Genomic DNA, 27,863 nt, shown 5'->3' with positions numbered 1-27,863 from the left:
GTCATCCATCACCATGGATTCAGCATTTATTCTGCCGTTAACCTTTTTTGGGGGTCAATGGGCTGAAAGTGGGCACTTTTCCTAGAAATGAATGGCTTTTTTTAGAGGCACTTGAAAAGGATTTACACGTGTTATTCGATTTTTAACCAGCGGGAAAAAGAAAGTACAGTTCATACAATTCAATTATTTAAATTATTACATTTTTTAAGAGGAATAATTGGCAGATTTGCAAGTATCACCCCCACCACCACCACCAGCATTTCAGAACTCTTGAGCAATAACCTTTTCCCCCAAACTTAAAGGTGCTATAGATAAAATGTGTATGTAGAGTAATACAAAAATTATAATAATAATAATAATACATCCACAGAGCTTTTAAAGGTGTTGAATAAAGTTATTGCTTACCCTCCCAAAAATAATATTGATTAATAAATGTATCATAATTTTTTTTTAGCAGGTCCAAAATGAACGTTGTTGTTTACATGTTGTGTGTATGTATCCCCTCCCTACTTCCCATTTCCTCACATGGAATGCACCTGATTGGATAAACGACTGGTGACGAATGAATGCTGATGCTCTATGTGTGACATCTAGTGGCTGAATGTTATCTAATAGCACCTTTTAAGTTTCCCTCTTTCCTTCTCACGTGTATAGGAGTGCAGTTTCTGCGAGGATGCCCGTTTTTCCCGGACTGGCGTGTGTATCAGTTGCGACGCGGGCATGTGCCGCTCCTACTTCCATGTCACCTGTGCCCAGAGGGAGGGGCTGCTGTCTGAGGCGGCAGCTGAGGAGGTGAGAGAGAGAGGCCATGGCGTGTCACCCCCTTAACTCATTGACTGCCACGCTGGCCGCGCATCCTGCGGTCAGTGGGCCAGCTTTTCGTGACTGTTTTCGCGATATTTCATGATCTTTGGGGAGCTATTTGTATATTCTATATTATAGCTATGGGGAAAATGGTATGGCTCATTTGACAGACACTATTTGCAGTACAACATGTAAAAAGGCGTTCGTTTCTACACACTGTAGTTTGTAGTTTATTACACGCTGAACATCGCCCATTTCCGAAACAATCCAGTATTTTTCCATAGATCGCAAGATTGGATACTTTATGTGCAATAAGCTCTAATCGTTCTGGTTGATTCCCTGAACCCCCAAATACTCCCAAATCAAAGGTATATAACATGTACATAATCATCAAGGGGGGGGGGGGGGGGTAGTCTTACCCCGAAAATCCGATCGTTAGAAAAAGCCTCATTTATGACCGGTACAGTAAGCCACTGTGATCGTTACATAAACATGTTTCACATTCGGTAAAATAGACATAGGGGGTCCTTACCTTAGCCAGAAGGTAATCCAAAAAGAATAATTTCAATGATCCCATCGGCGATCGCGATTACAAGTTTATATGTAATTACATGTGTTTACACTATAGGTTTTGAGGCGAGCAGATCTGCTTGCGATTGCTTTGGAAGAGCTCCTCCCCCACAGAGCGAGCCTCGATGCCTCGGTGCATTCATTGACGATACTGCTGCGAGTATACTCGTTATTGGCGGGATTGAGTTAACTGTTGTTGTTGTTGTTGTTGTTGTTGTTGTTGTTGTTGTTGTTGAATTGCCCAAAATTTACTTGGGAAGGAATTCTATCTTATCTGGAATTAGTCAAAACGTATATCCTATAGCAGTGGTAACCAACGTTGGGTCCAGGGATTCCCTTGTGCGCCCTTGAAGAAAAGTCAAAGTCAACTCTATTGTCAGTTTTCTATTTGTGCAAGACATACAGAACATTTTAATTGCATTCCCCAATTCCCACAGTGTATATAAAAAAAATATATAGACAATATAAACACAAAAGTAACATATAGGACACAATATACAACACACAAGAGGTTCCAAGGGGACACATTTAGGAGTAGCCTAATTCAATTTTACCATTTAACCTGTACACTAGAAGTTTGGAAAATCCAGACGGTATAGGAAAGACTATTGTCATCAGTTTCACTCCCTTCACCTATTTAACCTACAGTTAAACAGTAATCTACTAAATCATATCAAACTACAAAAATCCCCTGAGATCTAAGGGGGTCTGCTAGACAAGATCTTAGCAAAGGGAGGTCGATGCCCTAATGTGTATTTATTTTGGGGACCATGAAATTAAAAAAGTCTGAGGATGTCTGGCTTATTGGCCTGATGAAAGCTTCCTTTGAGACCAGATCTGTAAAGAACATTTGTCAGATACAATTTTCCAGTCCTGTTGTCAATGTCGATGGTTGACCAAGAGGATCAATGGCTCGATTTAAGTCCCCAATCCGTGATTTTCTTTTACTTATTTGTTAGCCATTTATTTATGTTTGGATCACTGACTGGGCCTTTAAATTTTTAACCTGAATCCTGTCATTCTGTTGTGAGCAGGACATGTGATAATTGAACATTAAACGTACCAACGTGTTCTGTGTCTCGAGAGCTTCTGCCGCAATCTAACCTCATCAATATGAGGCAAAGGTACAGATTGTCAACTGTTGCTTCTGATCTGTATATTTGCTTACTTATCCCCCAAGTTTCCCCCAATCAGCTCCCGGTGGATTATCAAATCAGGAGACAAACGTTTAGGGAAAAACTCTGGCTTTGATTTGCTTAGTGACTGGCAGCACATCTCCGGACAGTGATAGACAGTTTTGACATGTGAATCCTGCCAGTAGTCGCGCTAAAAGTAGAAATAGATTAGATAGAGATCATTAAATACCTGCATACATTTTATTTTGTGCTTGTCATAACCAGAGAATGACGATTAAAAATGGTGATTAAAAGCGTGCTTGACACCTTAACTCTTTGTCTGCCACGCTGGCCGCGCATCCTGCGGTCAGTAGGCCAGCTTTTCGTGACTATTTTCGCGATAATTCATGATCTTTGCGGAGCTATTTGTATATTCTATATTATAGCTATGCGGAAAATGGTATGGCTCATTTGACACACTATTTGCAGTACAACATGTAAAAAGGCGTTCATTTCTACACACTGTAGTTTATTACACGCTGAACATCGCCCATTTCCGAAAGAATCCAGTCTTTTTCCATAGATTGTGAGATAGGACGGTCTATGTGCAATAAGCCCGAATCATTCTGGTTGATTCCCTGAACCCCCAAATACTCTCAAATCAAAGGTATATAGCATGTACATATGTACCTTCACAGAATCATCAAGGGGGGGGGGGTAGTCTTACCCTGAAAATCCGATCATTAGACAAAGCCTCGTCTATGACCGGTACAGTAAGCCACTGCGATCGTTACATAAACATGTTTCACGTTCGGTAAAATAGACATAGGGCGCCCTTACCTTAGCCAGAAGGTAATCCAAAAAGAATAATTCCAATGATCCCATCGGCAATCGCGAAGTTTATATGTAATTACACGTGTACTGTCTACTGGACACTATAGGTTCTGAGGCGAGCAGATCTGCTTTCGATTGCTTTGGAAGAGCTCCTCCCCCACAGAGCGAGCCTCGATGTCTCGGTGCATTCATTGCCAATGAGACTTCCACCCCTCATAGCCTTCCTATCCGAGTTCAAATGGTAGACGATACTGCCATCTGGTGATATTCAATCGGCATTGCAGTTCCAGCGTATGTGGCTGTGCCTAAATGATTTCGGGCGAGTCTGTAGAGCGGGGATCAAAGGAAAAAGATCAAACGATCTAATAACGAGTATAATCATTGTTGGCGCAGATTGAGTTAAGTGACCAATGGTAATTTTTTGTTATGGTCTTGGAGAACACATAGTTTCTTCAGAACACAATAGACTTCATGTGGCTCATCAGAATGATCACCAGAGGCTATGAGCATAGAGGAAATACTGTATGTCTGAGCTCTTATTAGATCTGTGCAGAAATGTCCCATTGCACCTTAATCAGACCTTTCAGCATTGCTAATATAGGATGCACTAACGCCAGCGTGCAGCGTCGGAGCAATAGCTTATCAACAGATGAGCTTCGGGGACCTCTCTTATCTAACTCTATTATGACAGGTCTCACGGATTGACTATTATAAAGCTCTTTACAAAGAGTTCCAAGGCTCGCTCATGCAAAACATAATTAGAGTGTGCATGGTGGTCTAAACTAATTTCATCACTAGTTGTGTAACTGAGGGGTACAATTCCCTGACTGTATTACTAGATATGATACTTACTACCACTACCTTTGTACTTAATATTCGGCCACCCAGTACTCGGCATAAATATATTATGATGAACACTGTCACGTAGATGAAACGGATCCAACACAAATGTACAAATTAGAAATAGGTCTTTATTTCTACACAGCGATGGTGTGTAGAGCAAGCACTTAATCAAATCAATCACATTTATGAATGGGAATTAGTATGCACTTTTATGGCAAGAGTATTCGTCGGTATATCAATAGAGAATGTCCAATCTCTGAAGGCGCAGGTGGTACATATACGACCTGGAATAGTTTAAGGAATAACAGCAATGATACTTGAATGATTATAGACTGGATACACTAGGGGGGGTTAATCCGGTCGCTTGTAAGCCGACAGGAGTAGGAAGGGGGGGGGGGTAGAATCCGGCTGCCTCATCCGGCCAAGGGTATCCCAGGTGAACCCACTGTAGTGCCGTTCAATGCGCCGGCGATCCTTGGACCACAGATGAAAGCAGGTGGACTCTTTGTGGGCCGGCGTCCTCCGGTCCACGGAGGAGAGACGTGAAGCGACCTCGTCTTGCAGAGCGTCTCCTCACCTTGCGTCCTCTCCAGGGGGGGGGGGGTTCCAACACACGGCAGTGTCGGGGGTCTTTATCCATGGAATAATCAACGTATACAAAGCATAATCCGTGCCTGGGAAGGCGGGCTGTCGTCGGTAGAATAATCCGGTATACAGGTCCACTCGCTCGTCGGCTCTGGGGCTCCTCGGGTGCAGCTTCACGTAGGGTCAACCACCCTGGATAAGCAGCCAGTTCTCTGCCCGAAACGATGGGGTACTGACTGCGGTAGTATTCTCACCGCACGAAGCACTATATATTAACAGACTATTAGCTTAATAGACTACGTCCAACTCGACGATATAGTGCCAAATATGACTATTCAAATATTAATATACACGATGTCTCAATACCGATGGTAAGCCGAACTTGGCCTTACTCCCACACGTGGCGTCGCGGGGAGGCTTTACGTCTGTGACTCTATTGGAGGGTAAGAAACTGGACTGAAAAGAAAGTCCTACTTTAGTAGCGCAGTATATATACGCACTATGAACAAATAGTCCCATTAGTGGTGCGGTAGCCAGATTCCTACGCGGAACTAGGACTTGTTCGTACATGTTGAGCGGTACGTTTGAACTGGGTCTGAGGGGTATGGCAGCCTGGCACCAAGGTCTCGACCAATAGTAGAATGGAGACTATTATGGGATGTTCAGTAGGCTAGAATGGATATTCAATGCATATTGTACAAGGAATATACAAGGGATATCAGGGAATATTAGAGAATATACAAATACAATTAAATATATATATATATAAATAAATATATATATTCGGTTTAATCTGGCCCTTCACAACAGCCACCCCCTGATTGGTCCCAGACCTAATCAGTTAAGCAGAGACAGATTAATCGCGTTGTCTATTTACACATAAGGGTTTGCTGTAGGGGTCAGTCAACTTCACAAAGTCATAGGGTTATAGGGTCATGGTCATCATCGATTGTGTCTGGGAGTCGGGGCAGTTCTATGAGCCTCGCCACGGGACGGGTGTAAGTGCGACCCTGGACGAGCACTTCAGCTGCTCGGACCTTGCCGTCGGCACCGGTGATCACTTTGCTTACGCGGCCGGCCGGCCACATAGCTCTGGGCAGTGATTGATCAATAATCATGACGACTGTTCCTTCTGTCAAATTGTCTCTCTCCTTTACCCACTTCTGGCGGGTCTGTAGAGACGGTAGGTAGTGCAGTAGGAAACTGCTCCAAAACTTGTCGGCTAATACTTGGCTGTACCTCCACATTCGTCGGCCGTTCGCTTCTTCAGGCCGGTACATTGTCTGGGGTAATGCAGGATCTAGCCGCCCCATCAGGAGTGTGTTGGGGTCTGCGGAGATAACAGTGCTCAATCCACAGAACACAGGCTTCTTATTCTCAGCCTCCTCCTGACTGGCTTCCCTCGGGATAGGCGTGGGCCACTTTCCTTCCGGGAGTCTTAGGAATGCGGGGCCGTCACTGTAGACATTGCGACGGGTGAGGTCATCCAGGGGCATCCCCCGGGTGATGACGTCAGCTGGGTTCTGTTTTGTATCAACGTAGCGCCACTCTGTTTCTCCGGTTAACTCTTCGGTTAAGTCTTGAATCTCGGTGACTCTGACTCCCACGAAGACTTTGTACTTGCATGAGTCCGATTTGATCCAGGCGAGTACTGTCGTGGAATCTGACCACAGGATTGTTCTAGACACCGGTATGGTGAGCTCACGTTGGATGAGCGTGGCTAGGTGCGCTCCGGCTAGGGCTGCACAGAGCTCTAGACGTGGGATAGATTGTTGCTTGCGTGGGGCTATTCTCGAGCGGGCGAGGACAAATGCTGTGTAGATCTCTCCCCCCCTTTCTTGGGCCCGCAAGTAGGCTACTGATCCGTATGCGACCTCTGAGGCGTCACTGAAGACGTGTAAGTCCATTTTACATGTCTCTGGCCTCACCGTGGGTGGGAAGTAGCTTCGGCGCATATTAACGCCTGGGAGTGAGTGGAGCTCCATCTCCCACTCTCTCCAGGTGGATGCAAGGTGTGCGGGAATGGGGTCGTCCCAGCCCTGGTCCTTGTCCCACAATGCTCGTACAATCATTTTTGCCCTGGTGGTGTACGGTAGAATACATCCTAGCGGGTCATATTGTCGGGCGAGTGTTGTGTACACACTCCGTCTGGTGGTCGGCGCCGCCGCCGGCCTTCCCTGCTCCGTAGTCAGGGGCTTGTGTCTGTAGTGAAGCGAATCTGTTTTGAATCGCCACACCAATCCCAGGGTCATCTCCTGGGCTTCTCCCGGGATTGTAGCCATCCAGGTCTCGCTGCTGGCTGCCTTGTCCTCGGAGGAGAGGCTGCGCAGTACTTGCGGATCGCTGCTGGCCCACTGCCTGAGATCAAAGCCGCCTTTGATCAATGAGGCGCGGAGTTTAATCAGGAGAGCCTCGGCTTCTTCCTGGGTTGAAAGGCTTTGTAGACAGTTGTCTACGTAGAAGCTGTTCTTTACGCTGTGTCGGACCTCTTCGTCCGCTGCTGGGTCCTCTGCTACATGTTTCTGTAGTGCAAATGTAGCACAGCAGGGGCTGCACGTCGTTCCGAAGGGGAGGACTTCCCATTGGTAGATGGCTGGGTGCTCATCTCCTGGCTTCTCTCTCCATAGGAACCGTAACAGGGGCTTGTCCTCCTCTACTAATCTCACCTGCAGGAACATTCCTTTAATGTCCCCGCTGATGGCCACCTTTTCCTGGCGGAAGCGGAGTAGAACGCCGAGTAGGGAGGGGCCGAGTGTGGGACCGGGCAGTAACTCTTTATTCAGATTTTGGGATCCGATCTGGTAGCTGCAGTTAAATACTATGCGGTCTTTACCGTTGTGATGGACCTTGTGGTGGGGCACGTACCACGATTCAGTGGTCTGGTCAGCCTCTTTAATGTCCATCTTTGTGACGTGTCCCGCTGTGATGAGCTTCTCAATCTCAGCGCGGTATACACTCTCTTGGGCGGGGTTCTTGGCTAAGCGCCGCTCCGTGTTCAGCAGGTACCGTTCTGTGGCGTCTGTCTTGGCGTGGAAAGTAGGCATTCCTTCTCGCCGCAGGAGTGGCGTGGCGTATCTCAACACGCCGTTGACCGGGACTCTCTTGGTCCCTGTCTCGAGGAGGTGAATGGCGTAAATGTCATCTTTAGAGCGAATGTCTTTCTTTCCGTTCTTAAAGGGCATTTGTTCCAGGGTCCATAGCCGCTCTACGTGTTGCAGGAGTGCGGTTTCTCCCCCTGTGACTCGGGAGTGGAGACATCTAGTGGCTGTACTTCGGTTGAGAGATTTGGCGAGCGGGCCTTGGAGAGTCCATCCCAAACGGGTCTCGACTGCTGCAGGACAGCCTCGGGGTCCGGTATGAACCCGGTCTATCGGGACAATGAGGTCTGCATGGTCGGAGCCTATCAACAGGGTCGGCATAGCATTGTCTATGAGCGGGATCGGTAACTTGCGCAGATGTGCATATTTCTCCATCAGCTTGCCGACGGGGTATGTGTACCGCGACAGCCCTATTTCTTGGCTGGTGAAAGCGTCTGTAATCTGGTACCGTCGCTCAGGCTGGCCGCTTGCTGCGATAGAGAATGAGACATTCTCGCCCTTTATCGTCTTCAAATCTCGTCTTATTGTCCGAATTGTCATTTGGGTTTCGCTTCCCCGCAGCCCTAGCTGGGCCGCAGCGGAGGCGAGCAGAAGGGTCTTCTCGGACCCGTCATCGAGGACGGCGTAAGTGTCCAGGACTTTATTCTGGTAGCTTAGTGTCACACGCACTACTTTTAGGAGTACTCGGGCTCCACTGCTGCTGGCGGGATCGATGTACATGACGCTCGCTTTGCTGCTGGATGGTGCGGGTGAAGGGCGCCGTCTGTTACTGTCGTGAAGTATGTCCAGATGGGCTCCATCGCACTTGGTGCACCTTTTCTTTAAGCGGCATTCGGCTGCCATGTGTGAGCGCGCACAGCGAAAACAGCGCTTGTTGGACTTTATCCATTGACTTGCTTCCTCCGCGTTCAGCTTGGGGAAGGAGTCACATTGCGCTAGCCAGTGTCCTTTCTCACAGTAGGGGCACACTATCTTCCACTTCTCCGTTCTGGAGGGGGTACTGTGGCTCCTGCTGCTCGGTACTGACTCCGATTGGTGCATCACAGTCACCGATCTTCTTCCATCATTTAGTCGTCTGGTTCCTTCTCTGGAGCCAGGGGTGCTCCGTCCGAATGTATCTAGCCGTAGGCTGCTGACTTCTCTCGCCAGGAAGTCTGCTAGATCGAGGAGGTTCGGTTCGGGGCCATTCGGGTCTCGGTGGTCTCTCTGTCGCCTAAAACGCTCCTGTCGAGCGGGCGGCAGCTTCTCCAAGATCCTTTCCACATTTGAGTTGGCGTAAAGTTCATGCCTCCCCTTCTCTCTCTGCGCTCCCAACATCCCTACCAGGGACTGCACTCTGATGGACAGGTCGTCCAGTGCTCGATTGTCTATTGCTGGGGGTAAGCGGTCGATGTGTCGGATCTCCTGGATCACGTAATCCCATATGCGCCCATACCTCTGGTCCAATGCTACCAGCGCTGCTGTGTATGGGGTGGTGGAAGTCGCGTAGGCGAGCGCTATATTATGTGCGCGGGGTACCTTTAAGTGCTTCAGTAGGATGGCGTATTTGTGGCGTTCATCCAATACATCCACCAACATGGTCTCCAGACACATGCGGAGTTCTGTATACTGGGCCCGGTTCTCTTGGGTGAAGTCGGGTACCATAGGCGTGCCAATGTATGACGCTGACTGTGGATACATCGGCGAGCGTTGGGGGAGAGGCCTCCTAGGCGAGTCTCCTCCCGCTCCTTGGTATGGGCTGGTACCGGCAGTGTACCATGGCCCGCTTGTCCAGGTGCTGTTCCTCGGTGCGGGTCGTGCGTCGTGCTCACCCGTGTATAGAGTCGGGGGTCTGTAGCGCAGCTCCGCGGGAGTATAGCCTGGGCTGTACCGGACCTCCTGGTCCGGTAGAGTACTGTGCTGTCGTCGGGCGTGGTTCTCCTCCTCTTCCTCTTCGTCTTCAGTTAGGTCATCCAGTGCTTGTAGTCTCTGGTTTAGCCTCTCCACAGGATATGCTGCTCCTTCCCGGTTGCTAGGTCTCGCTTGGACCGGTGGGGGGAGGTGGTCTGTGGGGGGTATAGACCTCGTCTGTTGGTCAAGTTCAGGGTTGTTTACTCGGCTAGGGGATGCCGCCCTGGAGGTGTGTCTAGACGAGTTCCTGGAGCCTCTGGCGGAGGGAGAGGGTGTTGTCCGTCTGATCAGCTGTTCTATTAGTTGCGCTTGCTGTCTGTCGCGCTCTGCGTCCCGTAGAGCACCAGCAGCTGCTCGCTGGCTGTCTGCTCGGTCTCGGGCCACATTCTCTTCCCTCTGAATGCGTCTTATTTCTAGACGTATATGCTCTTCTTCGCTCCGCTGCTGGATCTGCAGTCGGTCGCGTTCAGCAGCGGCGTTCAGGCTGATGAGGAAGGCCTGCTGTAGGGTCCTCTCTGCCTCGCTGGGGGAAGGCGGTTGTATAGGGGAGCCTTCCCTCGGGGTACTCCTTGCGGAGCCTTGGAGCTCTATCTCCACGGTGCTCTCCCCGTCTTCTTCCGTGCCGAGTTCTGTCTCGGTAGCGTTGTATTCCTCCCGGGACTCATCGGGGACTACTTCTTCAGTACTGGCGGGGTGTGAAGTCATGTCTGGTTCCCACTGGTCCCCACCGTGAACTTGGTCAGTTACATTAGAACCCGTAGGGGCCTCTATGGTCGGGGTAGTCTGGGCGTTGGGGTTAGACATACTTTTACTTTCTAGTTTTACCGCGTTTACTGTTAGTAGAAGACTAGGTTGTTGACTGACAGCGTAAGCCTCTAAGTACTGAGGGAGCCGTCGTTCGCGCTGCGGGCGTTGGTTAGGAGGATCGTTTCGTGGAGTGTTCATCATAGGCCATTTCAATATTAATAACACTATATTAATATTACACTAATTACCCTCCGGCTCGAAGGACCAATTGTAACTGAGGGGTACAATTCCCTGACTGTATTACTAGATATGATACTTACTACCACTACCTTTGGACTTAATATTCGGCCACCCAGTACTCGGCATAAATATATTATGATGAACACTGTCACGTAGATGAAACGGATCCAACACAAATGTACGAATTAGAAATAGGTCTTTATTTCTACACAGCGATGGTGTGTAGAGCAAGCACTTAATCAAATCAATCACATTTATGAATGGGAATTAGTATGCACTTTTATGGCAAGAGTATTCGTCGGTATATCAATAGAGAATGTCCAATCTCTGAAGGCGCAGGTGGTACATATACGACCTGGAATAGTTTAAGGAATAACAGCAATGATACTTGAATGATTATAGACTGGATACACTAGGGGGGGTTAATCCGGTCGCTTGTAAGCCGACAGGAGTAGGAAGGGGGGGGGGGTAGAATCCGGCTGCCTCATCCGGCCAAGGGTATCCCAGGTGAACCCACTGTAGTGCCGTTCAATGCGCCGGCGATCCTTGGACCACAGATGAAAGCAGGTGGACTCTTTGTGGGCCGGCGTCCTCCGGTCCACGGAGGAGAGACGTGAAGCGACCTCGTCTTGCAGAGCGTCTCCTCACCTTGCGTCCTCTCCAGGGGGGGGGGGTTCCAACACACGGCAGTGTCGGGGGTCTTTATCCATGGAATAATCAACGTATACAAAGCATAATCCGTGCCTGGGAAGGCGGGCTGTCGTCGGTAGAATAATCCGGTATACAGGTCCACTCGCTCGTCGGCTCTGGGGCTCCTCGGGTGCAGCTTCACGTAGGGTCAACCACCCTGGATAAGCAGCCAGTTCTCTGCCCGAAACGATGGGGTACTGACTGCGGTAGTATTCTCATCGCACGAAGCACTATATATTAACAGACTATTATTAGCTTAATAGACTACGTCCAACTCGACGATATAGTGCCAAATATGACTATTCAAATATTAATATACACGATGTCTCAATACCGATGGTAAGCCGAACTTGGCCTTACTCCCACACGTGGCGTCGCGGGGAGGCTTTACGTCTGTGACTCTATTGGAGGGTAAGAAACTGGACTGAAAAGAAAGTCCTACTTTAGTAGCGCAGTATATATACGCACTATGAACAAATAGTCCCATTAGTGGTGCGGTAGCCAGATTCCTACGCGGAACTAGGACTTGTTCGTACATGTTGAGCGGTACGTTTGAACTGGGTCTGAGGGGTATGGCAGCCTGGCACCAAGGTCTCGACCAATAGTAGAATGGAGACTATTATGGGATGTTCAGTAGGCTAGAATGGATATTCAATGCATATTGTACAAGGAATATACAAGGGATATCAGGGAATATTAGAGAATATACAAATACAATTAAATATATATATATAAATAAATATATATATTCGGTTTAATCTGGCCCTTCACAACAAGTTGTGTTATTATTTTATTTCTTCATAAACAACCCATTGTATAAGACAAGACATGCATAGAAACAATCCTTTCAAATCATGGTAATTGGTTGAATTATGAAGCTGTAATTAACACAACACAAGGATTCAATGTCCCCGATGACATCACTGGTGGCCATATTCAAACTCATTTACTTTCAATAACTCAAACTAAATGAACGTTTGCAAAACTGTTTAGAGTTTAAATAGATCCCCATTGTTAATCCACCGGGGCGTTCGCGATCACTCGCCGGCCCGCGGCTTATGATCGCGGCTTCACCTCGCATCACGTATTTTCCCCGTGTGACCGATATAAGCACAGCCCGGGAAAAGTGCCTACTCAACTCACTATCCACCTAATCCAGTCAGCTGTTGCATGAGGCCCCCGTATGGACAGGTGAGCGTGCTGATAGCGTCCACCCCAAACACCTTAAGCCTAAACGATTCCAGGGTCGGCGGCAGCAGCTGGAAAACGCCTGGGATTTTATTTGATTCTTTGAAAATGGAAGGGAATAATGGAAGGGAGCGAGCTAAGTGAGGGGAAATAGGCCAAACGCCACTCAAACCCGCGGAGACGATGAAGCCCCCCGTTGTTTCTCACCGCGTCGTCGCCTCTTGTTAACGCGCCCATTACTCGTTCGATTCCCTCAGGATATCGCCGATCCGTTCTTCGCCTACTGCAAACAGCACGCGGACCGCTTCGACCGGAAGTGGAAGAGGAAGAACTACCTGGCCCTCCAGTCGTACTGCAAGGTGTCGCTGCAGGAGAGAGAGAAGCAGCTGGCGCCTGAGGCACAGGTGAGCTGTAGCTCCATTTGTGTTTACCAGTCATGTGTGTCTCGTCACTTTGAACTGGGCGATATGGAAGTCATTGATATTGCGATAATCATAACGATAATTAATTTAATCCCTTTATATCAAAATATGTCACGATATATGCTTACATATCCAAAACCCAATTGGTGTTCAACTCAATGGTAACCATTTCACTACCACACTACAGACGGTTAACCGTCTCTAGTAGTGTGGCAGTGAACGGGTTAACCTGCTGTGTCGTTGCAGTGAAGGGTTTAACCCTTTGGTAGTGTGGTAGTGAAAGGGTTAACACAAAGCGGCGCTAACGAAGATACAGTGTTATTGCCTGACGACGAGCTTCAGGATCCTTACCTGAGAGGCTTCAGCTCACGTGTCCCCCGCCCCCGCAGGCCCGCATCACCACCCGCCTGCAGCAGTACAGGGCCAAGGCGGAGCTGTCGCGGAACACGCGCCCACAGGCCTGGGTCCCCCGGGAGAAGCTGCCCCGCCCGCTGACCTCCAGCGCCTCGGCCATCAGGAAGCTGATGAGGAAGGCGGAGCTGATGGGCATCAGCACCGACATCTTCCCCGTGGACACGTCCGACACCAACGCCAGCATGGACGGGCGCAGGAAGCACAAGCAGCCGGCCCTCACCTCGGACTTCGTCAACTACTACCTGGGTAGGGAACCTCCGTGGTCTCCAGCCAGACCCTTACATGTAATAAATACTTGATACATTTTGTAACTCTTGTATTGAGACCGAGGTGAGATAATGTCCCTTATTTACAGGAAGAAGCTTGTTTCAAGGATTTTCTCAAAACAAGCGACGGTGTCTTGAAACTAAACGGGGAATCGGCCTAATTGCAATATTTTTTCACTTGTTTAAGTTCAGTGGGAACAAGTGAAATGATCCTAACCCTTGGCAGATATAATCGTCTTCAGAACGTGCCGTTTTAAGACTCGATAAGAAAAAGATTGAATTACGTGTTACGTTAGATACTTTGCATTCTAAACTGTGCATTCTAAATTATGTGAGTTAATGATTTTGAAAGCGTTAGTAAGGTTATTAAAAGGGTTATGAACGTTAGAGAATAAACACTCGTACTCGTACTTATTACGCATCATAAATCTTCTGTTGCCCTTTCTATTGTTGAGGTTTACTGAGGTGCCACCTTGATAACACCCAGAGAGAGAGAGAGAGAGAGAGAGAGAGAGAGAGGGAGATGGATAGAGAGAGGGAGGAAGAGAGAGAGAGGGGGAGGGAGGGAGAGAGGGGGAGGGAGGGAGATGGAGGGAGAGAGAGAGAGAGAGAGGGGGAGGGAGAGAGGGAGAGAGAGAAAGAGGGAGGGAGGGAGAGAGGGCATGTGCCAGACTTATGTAGACATTCAGTGTGTAGCCTTGTGCAAAAAGGCATCCCCTACCACCACCACCAAAATTAATGATGATGATGCCAGATGTGTTGCAGGGAGACGGCCTGCCAGTAACCTTGAGAGCACACGCCATTAGCTTCCAGCAGAAGGCCTTTCTGCCATCAGTACATTCTCTCGTGTGGGCCTAGTCCCCCCCCCCCCCTCCTGTATATTATGGGCCCAGATTGTGATTGTGCTATTGTTTTTGGCTCCTATTGACATTCAGAGCGGAACATGCGAATGATTCAGATCCAGGACAACATCACAGAGCAGAAGAACTTGAAAGACAAGCTGGAGAGTGAGCAGGAGAAACTACACGTGGAGTACAACAAGGTGAGGCCCTTCACTGAACATACATGCTTCCTCTCATACAACAAGGTGAGGCCCTTCACTGAACATACAGGCTTCCTCTCATACAACAAGGTGAGGCCCTTCACTGAACATACAGGCTTCCTCTCATACAACAAGGTGAGGCCCTTCACTGAACATACAGGCTTCCTATCATACAACAAGGTGAGGCCCTTCACTGAACATACAGGCTTCCTCTCATACAACAAGGTGAGACGCCCTTCACTGAACATACAGGCTTCCTCTCATACAACAAGGTGAGACGCCCTTCACTGAACATACAGGCTTCCTCTCATACAACAAGGTGAGGCCCTTCACTGAACATACAGGCTTCCTCTCATACAACAAGTTGAGACGCCCTTCACTGAACATACAGGCTTCCTCTCATACAACAAGGTGAGACGCCCTTCACTGAACATACAGGCTTCCTCTCATACAACAAGGTGAGGCCCTTTTTTTTGCTGTCCGGACTTGTCTACTTTTTCTCCTTTTTTCTGTATTTTTCTCCCATCCCAATTTAGTCGTTATGCCAATTCCCCCCTCCCCTTCCTGGCCGTTGCGCGCATTTGCCCCCCACTTTCCGGTCTAGGGAGCCCTGAAGACTATCACATGCTTCCTCCGATACATGCGGAGTCAGCCAGCCGCTTCTTTTTTCACCTGACAGCGAGGACTCTCACTGGGAAAGTGTAACGCGTGGGAGGATCACTACCTCCCCCAGTTTCCTCCCTCGCTGTGCAGGCGCCCTGACCGAACTGTAGGAGTCGCTGTTTACAACGACGAGGATACACCCCACCGGCTTCCCACCCGCTGACACTGCCAATTATATGGACGACCGACCAAGCCGGAGGTACCGCTGACAGCCGGATTCGATACCAGTGTCTCTTGCGGTGGTAGACAGACGCTTAGTCCGCTGCGCTACCCGGCCGCCCTCTGTCCAGACTTTCTAAAATCAATCTGAATACAATCTGGATATGCCAACAATTTTGCCAACAAAGCCTAAGTATTATTAGGCTATTATTATTGGACAATTAATAGCATTTCATCGCAGACATTTTTGGAGGCAAACAATAGGTGATTGTAATCATAATAACAGGTGATTTCAATAACAACCGTGGCAAATGAGCTGTGGTATTACACGATATTGGATGGCATGACACATTGTGAGAAAACTGAATAATCAAAGGTGTAAAACAGGAGAATATAATAAGTTCCTTTATTAATCCCCTTGGGGTAATTCAGACCTGTCATACTGTAGCAACACAGGGGAGGGGAGGTGAGGTACGGGCATAAATTACAGTAGAAATATATGAGAATAAAACAAATTAAAAGGTAAAGAACAAGATACAAATATGAAGGTGAGGATCTGGTCAGTCGGACAGGTGAGACATAATGTACTGTCTTATCGATAATGATAACATAGTGAATGACACGGTTGCAATGTCTACACATTTACCTCTATGAAGTTTGGAATTTTAAGGCGGAAAATGTGTACAGAGCCTGTATAAAGTCACCTCACCCGTAACCAAACTGGTTATTTTGGTGCCAGGGATTTGGTATCATCCGGCATCAAGCATCACACTTATTGCCTTTTATTGATTATGAATAATGTGCAGGCTGGTCGTAAAACTATTTCACCAGATTAACTACTCTTTTACTATGCAGCACTGGGATAATAAAAAAAAATAATGAAAGGGCCTCAATAATAGCCAGCCTGCCTCTCTCTTTCTCTTTCTCTCTCTCTCTCCCTCCCCCGTCTCCTCTCGGTAACTCAGCCTCCCCCTCTCTCTCTCTCTCTCCCTCCCCCGTCTCCTCTCTGTAACTCACCCCCCCCCCCTCTCTCTCTCCCCCATCTCTCCTCGAACGTGACCTCAGTGAGCAGACTGTGTCGCTCCGTCAGTCGAGATGGAGTAAGGGAATAAAACAGTGGAGTAAAAGTCAGGAATTAATGTAGCGTTCAGTCTTCTGCCGTGCGTATTAAGCGTTATTAATGGCGTGTGTGTTGCTAATTGCGGCGCTCCAGTTGCTTTTACACGGCCTCGGCCTTGAGAGAGCGGGAGACGGGAGAGGAATGGTCGTTAGGAGTGAGTCTGGCTTTGACTGATACAGTTATGAAGCCCCTTCCAAGGTCTGTATCTGCCGAAAGGAGACTCGTCCCCCAGATGATGTGAAAGTGTCCCCTTTTAAAGACCACAGTGGCTCCAGGAAACCGCTGCGTCTGCTAACCACCATCATCTGCAGATCGCTAGATAACGTCACACCTGGAATGTTTGGAAGAGGATACAGTGAATAATGCCGACCTCCGCCGGTCGCTTCTCTTCACTTTGGTCTCTATTGGAGCTTATCTTCAAAGTGAGTCCTCAAACGGAAATGTCACTTGACAGGTGTCGCATACTGTCGTGCTGTACATCCACTTTGCTATGTGTGTGTGCTTCACTCTTGCATTAAGATGAGTGAATGAGCATGTTAGTGAGATACGAAAAGCACATTTGATTAAAATAAGACCCAATGAAACTAACGTCACACATTCAGGACTCGTTTCGCTTCCATGTTTTGACATGTCAGAGTAAACATTAATCAAGTCAAGTCAAGAGTTTTATTTGTCACGGCATACAAGCATACAGTGAAATGCGGGTGGTCATGCCTGCAGCGATTGTGCAATAATACAAGTAATAAAAATAAGAATAAGACATAGAATGAGACATAACCGGTATAATGTACATACGTTTACAAAAAGCATGCTAAAGACATGCTAAGGTCCAGCGATAGTGCAATACAGTGATAGCTACGGATGAGGCACTGGGTCTTATGTACACTACTATACAATACTATACAATATACAGTTATACTATATATCCTTATGCTATTTTGCTATATCCATCTATTTACTATACAAGAACCACTCCCGTTCTTTTTTTTCTTTTTTTAAGTGACCTTTTCATTGTGTAAAGTGACCGTTGAGTGTGTGCGTGTGCAGTGTGTGTGTGTTCGTGCTAAAGTGTCTATTAGTGTGTGAGCGTATACAGTATCTGTGTTGTGTGTGTGCTCATGTGTGCTTGTGTGTGGAGAGTTCAGTGTTCAAGACTGATGGCCTGGGGGAAGAAGCTGAAACGAAGTCTCTCTGTCCTAGTTGCTGGTGTGCGCAGGCGTTTGCCTGACCGCAGCAGCTTGAACAGGCTGTTGTTGGGGTGGTGAGGGTCTTTCATTATTCTGCAGGCTCTGTATTTACACCTCTTGTTATATAAGACCTGCAGGGGTGGTAGTGCAATACCCGTGGTACGCTCAGCTGAGCGCACCACTCTCTGTAGGGCCTTCTTGTCCTGTGCCTTGCTGTTTCCATACCAGGCAGTGATGTTTCCAGTCAAGATGCTCTCTACAGCTCCGGAATAGAAGGAGTGGAGTATCTTCCCTGATACTCTGAACTTCCTTAACTGTCTCAGGTGGTAGAGGCGCTGCTTCGCCTTTTTTACGACTGAGTCTATGTTCAGGAGCAGGCTGTTGTCCTGACACCAGCGTGCCAGTACATCAACCTCCTCCCGGTAGGCCTTCTCGTCATTGTCAGAGATCAGCCCCACCACCACCACTGTGTCGTCCGCAAACTTCACTATGGAGTTGGAGCTGAACCTGGCCACTAGGGATGGTTACCTTTCACATTTGAACCGATACGGTACCGGTACCTGTGAATCGATACCGGTACCCAATGGTACCTTTTTTCTGTACTTTAGTCTCTAAAAATGTACCTACCTCAGTCGCTAAAAAAAAAATCCAAACTTCAAATAACTACACTTAGTTTCGACAGTTTTCGGCTTGCCATTGCCCCGACTGCTTTGTTGTTGAATCAAGTCAAATCCTAGGTAAGCGTATATTGTGCGTGTGAACGTTGACATGAAAAGAAAAAAGGTAAAAAAAAATATTTTAAGTGGGGAAAAAATACTTAATTATTTTTTTTTTTTTTCACGTGAATCGATACTCAGTAGTACCGACGTGTTTCGGTAAGTACCTTTAAAAGTACAGAATTCTGTACCCATCCCTACTGGCCACACAGTCATGTGTGTAGAGTGAATACAGCAGGGGGCTCAGGACACAGCCCTGGGGGGACCTGATACTCAGGGTGATGGTGTTGGAGGTCTGACCCCCCACCCTGACCGCCTGAGGCCTTTCACTCAGAAAGTCCAGTATCCAGGCGCTCAGAGCGGAGCTCAGACCCGGCTCGATCAGCTTGTCCACCAGTCTGGAGGGGACTATGGTGTTGAACGCTGAGCTATAGTCAATGAACAACAGTCTCACATAGCCCCCCTTCTGGCTGTCTAGGTGAGAGAGGGTGTTGTTGTGTAGTACCTGAGAGACCGCATCGTCAGTGGACCTGTTTGACTTGTATGCAAATTGCAAAGGGTCCATAGTGTTGATGCTATCATTCACTTTATTGTTAAGGACCAATGAGTTTAAAGTTTTGTTTTTTACGATGCAAGGACACTAACCCTAAGCCATCCACAGGACACTAACCCTAACGCATACACAGGACACTAACCATATCCCATCCACAGGGCACGAGGGGTCACTGAATGGGTTGATGAGTATGAAAATATGAATAATATGCTATGGCCTTCACAGTCACCAGATCTCAACTCAATTGAACACCTATGGGATATTTTGGACAACATGTTAGACAGCACTCTCTACCACCATCATAAAAACACCAAATGAGGGAATATATTTTGGAAGAATGGCGTTCCAGAGACTTGTAGAATATATGCCAATGTGCATTGAATTTGACCTCACCTCATGGTGTCCTTAAACAGTGTGTGTGTGTTTGGGGGTGAGAGAGGGGGCCGGTTTGACACTCTTGTGTCATTGCCTAATGTTATCCCTCCTATTCTGCTTTGCTATCTTCCATGCAGCTCTGCGAGTCCCTGGAGGAGTTGCTGAATGTCAATGGGGAGCTGAGGGATGAAGGCCAGGCCATGTGGACTTTACTGGGCGACATCCTCGGCCAGGTACGCTCCCAACACCACTACCATTACTGCTACCACCACTACCATTACCGATACCACCATCACCATTACCACCATCGCCACCACTACTACTACCATCACCACTACCATCACCACTACCACCACCGATACCACCACTACTACCATCACCACTACCACCACTACCATTACCGATACCACCACTACTACCACCACTACCATTACCGATACCACCACTACTACCATCACCACTACCATCACCACTACCACCACGATATCACCACTACTACCATACCACTACATCACCACTACCATCACCACTACCACCACTACTACCATCACCACTACCATCACCACTACCACCACTACCATTACCACCCACTACTACCACCACTACCACTACCATCACCACTACTACCACCACTACTACCTCACCACTATCACCACTACTACCACCGTCACTACTACCACCACACTACGCCATCACTACTACCACCACTACTACCACCATCACTACTACCACCACCGCCACTACTACCACCACTACTACCGCCATCACTACTACCACCACTACTACCGCCATCACTACTACCACCACCGCCACTACTACCACCACTACTACCACCACTACTACCACCACCACTACTACCACCACTACTACCACCGTCACTACTACCACCATCACTACTACCACCATCACCACTACCACCGCCATCACTACTACCACCACATTTTCTTCTTCTCTTCCCTCCTGTCTCTACCTCTTGTCATCTGTAAACAAGGAAAGAGTTATTTTTCTAAAACATTATGAAAAGACTATCATTTTGTTGAGAATCATTCCTAACTCAAGTAGGGCTTTGAGACAGTGGCTGCCTTTTAAGGTCTAGTTTAATCTTATGAGATGTAATAATTTCCTCCATCCTGCCCTCCTTCCACCTATGGGATTGGTTAAAGGAAAAAGTTTGTGGAGTAAAACAAAAAGAGGTTGTTGTGTGTTTTGTGTTGAGCATGCAGGACATAATAATGATGTGTGATTGAGAGGAGCCCAGATTGCCAGTAGCGACGCACGTGGCCCCACAGTGGGGGTAATTCTGCAACCTGTAATGGGTCTCCTGTTTGTAAAAAAAATCCTTTCATTTGCACGAACTGATTGACCTGTCATTCGCCATGAAGTCAGACTTGACTGTGAAGGTAAAAGCTGTCGGCCGCTTCCTGCTCCCATGGCAACCACATTGCCAACGTGCATCACCGCGGGTGACGGGTCATTTAATGAGTGTGAAATGCAATCTGCAGAAACGGGTTTCTGCTTTTCTTTTGTGCTGTTGTTTTCGTCTGGGTTACAGGATGTTTTTCCTAAAAACTTAGTTTCCTCTGACAGCAGGATGTAGTCACACTCCCACATACAGTAGCTGTGACTTGATAATTACAGGAACTAATTTCAACCAGTTAAATTTTGTAACAACAGAGTTTCTCTCTCTCTCTCTCTCTCTCTCTCTCTCTCTCTCTCTCTCTCTCTCTCTCTCTCTCTCTCTCTCTCTCTCTCTCTCTCTCTCTCTCTCTCTCTCTCTCTCTCTCTCTCTCTCTCTCTCTCTCTCTCTCTCTCTCTCTCTCTCTCTCTCTCTCTCTCTCTCTCTCTCTCCTCTCTCTCTCTCCTCTCTCTCTCTCTCTCTCTCTCTCTTTTGACTAGTGATGTAATTTGTCAGGTTATCATATAGGGGGAAGTATCTCTAATGACAATATAATCACGGCATTTGAAACAATCTGCATAATTGATCACCGTGAATATAAGAAGTTGGTGTGACTTGACTTTTGGTGTGGCCGTGGGCCCCCGATAAAAAGGTTTGAGAACCACGCGTCTAAAGTCCAGGCCCGGCGAGGCAGAAGCCTTTGAGCCGGGAGACGTTTGATGTGTGCCCACCCGGCACAGAGGCAAGAGCAGCTGTCACTGTGGAAAACGGTGGCTGAGCCTTAATCCAGAAGCGGTGAGGTGAACACCCGGGCCCCGCTCAGGGGAGAGGTGGAGCCAAGGGCACCGCAAAGGGGAGAGGGGGACTGTGGCGAGGTTGGCTTTCAGGCAGAACCACCTACTTCATGCCACTACAGCTCTGTCGCCTCTTGCCCTTCACATACCCTCACTCCACACAACATACCCTCACTCCACACAACATACCATCACTCCACACAACATACCTCCATCCACACAGCACATCCTCACTCCACACAGCACATCCTCACTCCACACAGCACATCCTCACTCCACACAGCACATCCTCACTCCACACAACATACCCTCACTCCACACAACATACCCTCACTCCACACAACACACCCTCACTCCACACAACATACCCTCACTCCACACAACATACCCTCACTCCACACAACATACCCTCACTCCACACAACATACCCTCACTCCACACAGCACATCCTCACTCCACACAGCACATCCTCACTCCACACAACATACCCTCACTCCACACAACATACCCTCACTCCACACAACACACCCTCACTCCACACAACATACCCTCACTCCACACAACATACCCTCACTCCACACAACATACCCTCACTCCACACAACATACCCTCACTCCACACAGCACATCCTCACTCCACACAGCACATCCTCACTCCACACAACATACCCTCACTCCACACAACACACCCTCACTCCACACAACATACCCTCACTCCACACAGCACATCCTCACTCCACACAGCACACCCTCACTCCACACAACATACCCTCACTCCACACAACATACCCTCACTCCACACAGCACATCCTCACTCCACACAGCACATCCTCACTCCACACAGCACATCCTCACTCCACACAGCACACCCTCACTCCACACAACATACCCTCACTCCACACAGCACATCCTCACTCCACACAGCACACCCTCACTCCACACAACATACCCTCACTCCACACAGCACATCCTCACTCCACACAGCACACCCTCACTCCACACAGCACACCCTCACTCCACACAACATACCCTCACTCCACACAGCACACCCTCACTCCACACAACATACCCTCACTCCACACAGCACACCCTCACTCCACACAACATACCCTCACTCCACACAGCACACCCTCACTCCACACAACATACCCTCACTCCACACAACATACCCTCACTCCACACAACATACCCTCACTCCACACAACATACCCTCACTCCACACAACATACCCTCACTCCACACAACATACCCTCACTCCACACAACATACCCTCACTCCACACAACATACCCTCACTCCACACAACATACCCTCACTCCAGAAACCGTTGCCCTGAAGTTCATTTTATTAAAGCCCCAATAAAAAGCCCTCACTTGCTCCTCTTTTTTTTTATTTTTATTTTTTTTATCATTGTCAGTATGGAGTATATATGGAATTTCATTGCTAGGGAACAGTATGACTGGAAATAAGTGTTTAGGAACTTGTTTAAGCCATCATGTATCATAATATACTGTAGGTATCTTTGACTCCCAATGTTTCCAAACATTACCAGTGTAAATAAATAATCCTTTTACAGCGCCTTCTGAAAATCTCATATTATTTATCTGTTGTCAGTGTCACATGCTCAGTCAATTAACTGGGGCGACAGTGGCGCAGGAGGTAGAGTGGCCGTCGGGTTCGATTCCGGCTCCTCCCGGGCAGCGTGTCAAAGTGTCTTTGAGCAAGACACTTAACCCCTAACTGCTCCCGTCGATGAGCAGGTTGGCACCTTGCATGGTTGCTTCCATCGTCGCCGGTGTGTGAATGTGTGAGTGAATGGGTGAATGTGAGGAGATGAAAGCGCTATACAGTCCATAACTAGAGAATGAAAACAGGTCAAGGTTTTTTCAACATCAGAAGCACGCAGGCTTCACAGAGTCACAGGTGGGAACAGCTCGCTGGCAGCTACTCTGGCAGAATAGACTGGGAAATTACTACTAGTGGCAGCTAGAAACAACAGGGAACAAACACCAGCGATCCAGCAAAGACTAACTGAGGGGAACGCACTTGAATACACAGAGGGTTGATGACGGGTGAAGGACAGGCTGGCGAGCCATGGATTTCACTCGAGGAAACACCCGGGGAGAGAACACCGGAGAGGGTTAGGGTTAGGGTTAGAGAGGGAGAGAGACAGAACAGGAAATCAGGGGCCGGAAGTTCAAAACAGGAAGTCACCACCGTGACGATTACAGTAACCCATGTCGTTAGATTTTTGGAAGTCACGGTGTCACTAACTACCAGACTCTATACAAAGGTTGTTCGAGGAAACGGGGGGAATGGGAGGCGGATTGAACTGCACGTGTAATCAGTCCTTAGGAAATCCATCTAGGTAAGCAGCCAACTGAATACATAAGAGGCTTGATTAAAAAAAGTGGTGGTGTTTGAGCATGTGGACGGTGCAGATAAATGGCGGAGTGATGTCGAGGACGATGGAAGGCAGCGGGACGGACGAGGACCGCGAGGCAGGCGGCGAATCCGCAATGACCACCATAAATCACCTAATTAGAAAACGTGCAAGGTTTAAGTAGCAACATCAGTCACGCCGCCACACGCTTTTCTGTCATCTATCTGCTACATTCTCATCTCCTATTTGTCATCCCGCTGGTGCGTTACCACAAATTATTGATGTCCCCGACCACGGCTCCCATCCCTCATCCCATGTGCTCCCGCTCCGGTGTTTGCATCCAGGATGCCCCCCGGGGGAGAAAGCGGCACTCCTTTGTGGGAAGCATTGGGAAACATTTCCATCCAGGCCGCTCGGCGCATCATACTCAGAAGGACTCGTACAACTGCTTTTGGTTGAATCCGTGGTATGGGTTTTATTGTGATGTGTCACACTTTTCAAATGACGACTCATATCCAACTGGGTCGCTGAAGCCGCAATCTGAACAACAAACTACATTTTTCTATATATTCTTTTTAAACGAGCATTGCAAGCCTTTTAATAGTTGTTACAAAAAGAAGAAAAGTATTACATTTGTTGTTGCAATGCTGTTGTTAGCGAGTGATGATTTCCGATTGGCGGTCACTCTCCCCTAGGGTTTGGCACCGAGAACCGGTTCTAATAGGAACCGGTTCCTAACTTCCGGTTCCGGAACTGTTTAGAAGTTGTTTGCATTTTTTTTTTTTTTTTTTTTTTTTCTCCATTTTCCTCCGATTTTCTCCCATCCCAATGTTAGTCGTTATGCCAATTCCCAATCCCCTTCCTGGTCGCTGCGCACTTACCCCCTACAGTCGGTCTGGGAGAGTGGAGGCTATCACGTGCTTCCTCGGACACACGTCCAGCCAATCAACCGCTTCTTTTCACCTGGCAGCGCGGATTCTCATTGAGAGGGCGTAGCGTGTGGAAGGATCACACTATCCCACTCAAGTCCTATCCGCGCTTAGCAGGCGCCCCGACCGAACTGTAGGAGTCGCTGTTTTACAACGACCCGGACCCACCCCGCCAGCTTCTCCCACCCTCTAATACTGCCAATTGTATTAGTGTGAACGGCCAGCCAAGCTGGTGACAACCCCGGAGCTGTGAGCTGGATTCGAACAGGCGAATCTAGCCGCTCCGGGGTTTGGTGACGAACGCAATCTCCGTTACGCCACCTGACCGCCTAGTTGTTTGCATTTTTAATAAAAAAAATTATTAAAGTAAATGAATACCCTAGTTACAGTACAGCAACCAAATTAAACTGTATCAAGTCAACTGACAATGTGAATAGTATGAAAAAAAAAAAAGGATTTTTCAAATAAATTTTTCTCCTGCGAAATAAGCTGTGACCTGTTTTGACCTGCACCTCAACGAATCGGAATCGAGAATCATTTAGAACAGGAATCGAAATGGAGAATCGGAATCGTTCAAATCCAAACGATGCCCAACCCTACTCACTGTGGTGAAAGTTGTCACCTCATCAGAGTGGGGGGTTTAGCGGATGCCGCTGGATGGTTCACTGCTGTGATCAGGCTCCACCCTGTTTCCACCGTTCCCCCATAGGCAATCAATTTAATCTCCCCCGCTTCGCTGCTATTCAGAGTTAGTTGTAAAGATGGCGCCGCTATGCCCGGCCGCCTGTCTGTGCGCTCCGTCGAGATTGTGCTTACTTTTGTTAATATTTATAGTTTTAAGAGTTTTGTCTGTACCAACAGTAGGTGAATTTAATGTGTATGACCGTCAGTCACTTATAGACATCGGATTACGGGAAACTTACCGATTGGATTACTCCCTGGATCAGCTTTCTGAACCGCAGCAATGGCCTGTTGAGATCCTGAGAACACCAGGACCAGGTCTTGACCCAAGGAACAAAGGAACCACCAGACGGTGTGGGAAGAGAGCTGGGATCCGTAACAGACTGAGAACCAGACGACACCGAATGCCACTACCCAGTATATTGCTAGCCAATGTACAATCAATTGACAATAAACTGGACGACATCCGAGCAAGGATTCAATTCCAGAGAGACGTTAGAGACTGCAATGTTCTCTGCTTCATTGAAACGTGGCTGTCGCCAGAAACCCCAGATCACGCCATACAACCGGCCGATCACTTCTTCATCCACCGCAAGGACAGATCAGCAGAGTCCGGCAAACAGCGTGGAGGAGGTATCGCCTTCATGTTTAACAACAATTGGAGCGATCCAGCTAACGTGAAGGAATTATCGAACCACTGCTGCCCAGACCTGGAATATATAACCATCAAGTGTCGTCCTTTCTTCCTCCCGAGGGAGTTAACGGCGATCGTCCTGGTCGGAGTGTATATTCCACCGCAAGCCAGCAATAGTGTCGCGCTCTCCAGACTCCACGATGAGGTAAATAGAATCCAAGCCGCGAACGTTAACGCCGCCATTGTAGTAGTGGGTGATTTCAATAGCGCCAATCTGAGAAAGGTTTTGCCTGACTTCTATCAGCATGTGACTTGTAACACCAGAGGCGGTAACATCCTAGATCACTGTTACACGCAATTCAAGGGTGGCTACAAGGCTCATTCTGCTAGTGGCTTTGGTAAGTCTGATCACGCAGCCATTTTCCTTTCACCAAAGTACAAGCAAAGAATCAAGAGCACTCCTGTAGTCTCGCGAGAGGTGCAGAAATGGGATTTGACGTCAGAGGAGACGCTCCAGGCTACGTTTGAGTGCACAGACTGGAGCGTGTTCCGCGACACAGATAACATTAATGTCTACACGGAGACAGTGCTGGACTATGTTCGTACTTTGGTGGAAGAAACAATCCCCACTACCACAATTAGAGTTTACCCAAATCAAAAACCCTGGGTAGACAAATCCGTCCGTGAAGCTCTGAGAGCGCGCACCAAAGCATACAACGACGGCCTAGTGGCAGGCAACATGAATGACCACAAGGTGGCGCGATACAACGTAAGGAGGACAGTGACAGAGGCCAAACGGCGCTACAGGGATAAAATTTAACTCCAGTTTGAACAGGCTGACTCTAGAGCTATGTGGCAGGGGCTCAAAACGATGACAGACTACAAAGGCGCCTCCCTCAAACTGAACAGTGACATCTCCTTAGCAAATTACCTCAATACCTTCTATGCGAGGTTTGACGCTGGTAATAACAACACCAGCCCACAAGCCACGGCAATGGGGGGGGTCTGCTGCTGATGGAGACTCAGTGTTCAGGGTAACCGAGCATGAGGTGAGGCGGACCTTTAAAGAAGTGAATATCAGGAAGGCAGCAGGACCGGACGGCATCCCCGGCCGCGTCCTAAAAGTCTGTGCCGACCAACTGGCCCCGGTATTCACTGACATATTTAACCTGTCCTTAGAACAGGTTGTCATCCCCACCTGCCTGAAGAAGTCCACTATTATCCCTGTACCCAAAAAATCCAAGCCTGCTTGCCTCAACGACTACCGCCCTGTAGCTCTCACCTCCATAGCCATGAAGTGCTTTGAGAAGCTAGTAAAGGGCTACATCTGCTCCTCCCTCCCCATCAACATGGACCCCCTGCAATTTGCATACCGCCCCAACAGGTCCACGGAGGACGCCATAGCCCATGTGCTGCACACAGCAGCATCACACCTGGACAAGAGGAAGGGGAACTATGTGAGAATGCTATTCATCGACTACAGCTCGGCATTCAATACCATAGTCCCCTCCATACTCATAGCCAAGC

At 48.2% G+C, this 27,863-nt stretch overlaps 1 protein-coding gene across 3 annotated transcripts in view; it reads left to right on the top strand.

Moving 5' to 3' along the window:
• phf14 (PHD finger protein 14) overlaps positions 1-27,863 on the top strand; it is a 188,894-nt gene that overhangs the window by 56,003 nt on the left and 105,028 nt on the right. For all 3 annotated transcript variants that reach the window (XM_084313377.1, XM_084313376.1, XM_084313378.1), the window contains exons 7-11: positions 655-792; positions 12,862-13,008; positions 13,416-13,686; positions 14,642-14,748; positions 19,659-19,754. In XM_084313377.1, the coding sequence (XP_084169503.1) occupies positions 655-792; positions 12,862-13,008; positions 13,416-13,686; positions 14,642-14,748; positions 19,659-19,754 (759 nt within the window). The remainder of the gene's footprint in view (positions 1-654; positions 793-12,861; positions 13,009-13,415; positions 13,687-14,641; positions 14,749-19,658; positions 19,755-27,863) is intronic.

The sequence above is a fragment of the Notolepis coatsorum genome (assembly GCF_963971535.1).
Source record: "Notolepis coatsorum genome assembly, chromosome: 4".
Lineage (NCBI taxonomy): Eukaryota > Metazoa > Chordata > Actinopteri > Aulopiformes > Paralepididae > Notolepis > Notolepis coatsorum.
The sequence above is the reverse complement of the archived record's forward strand: the minus strand, read 5'-3'. Positions and strand labels throughout refer to the sequence as shown.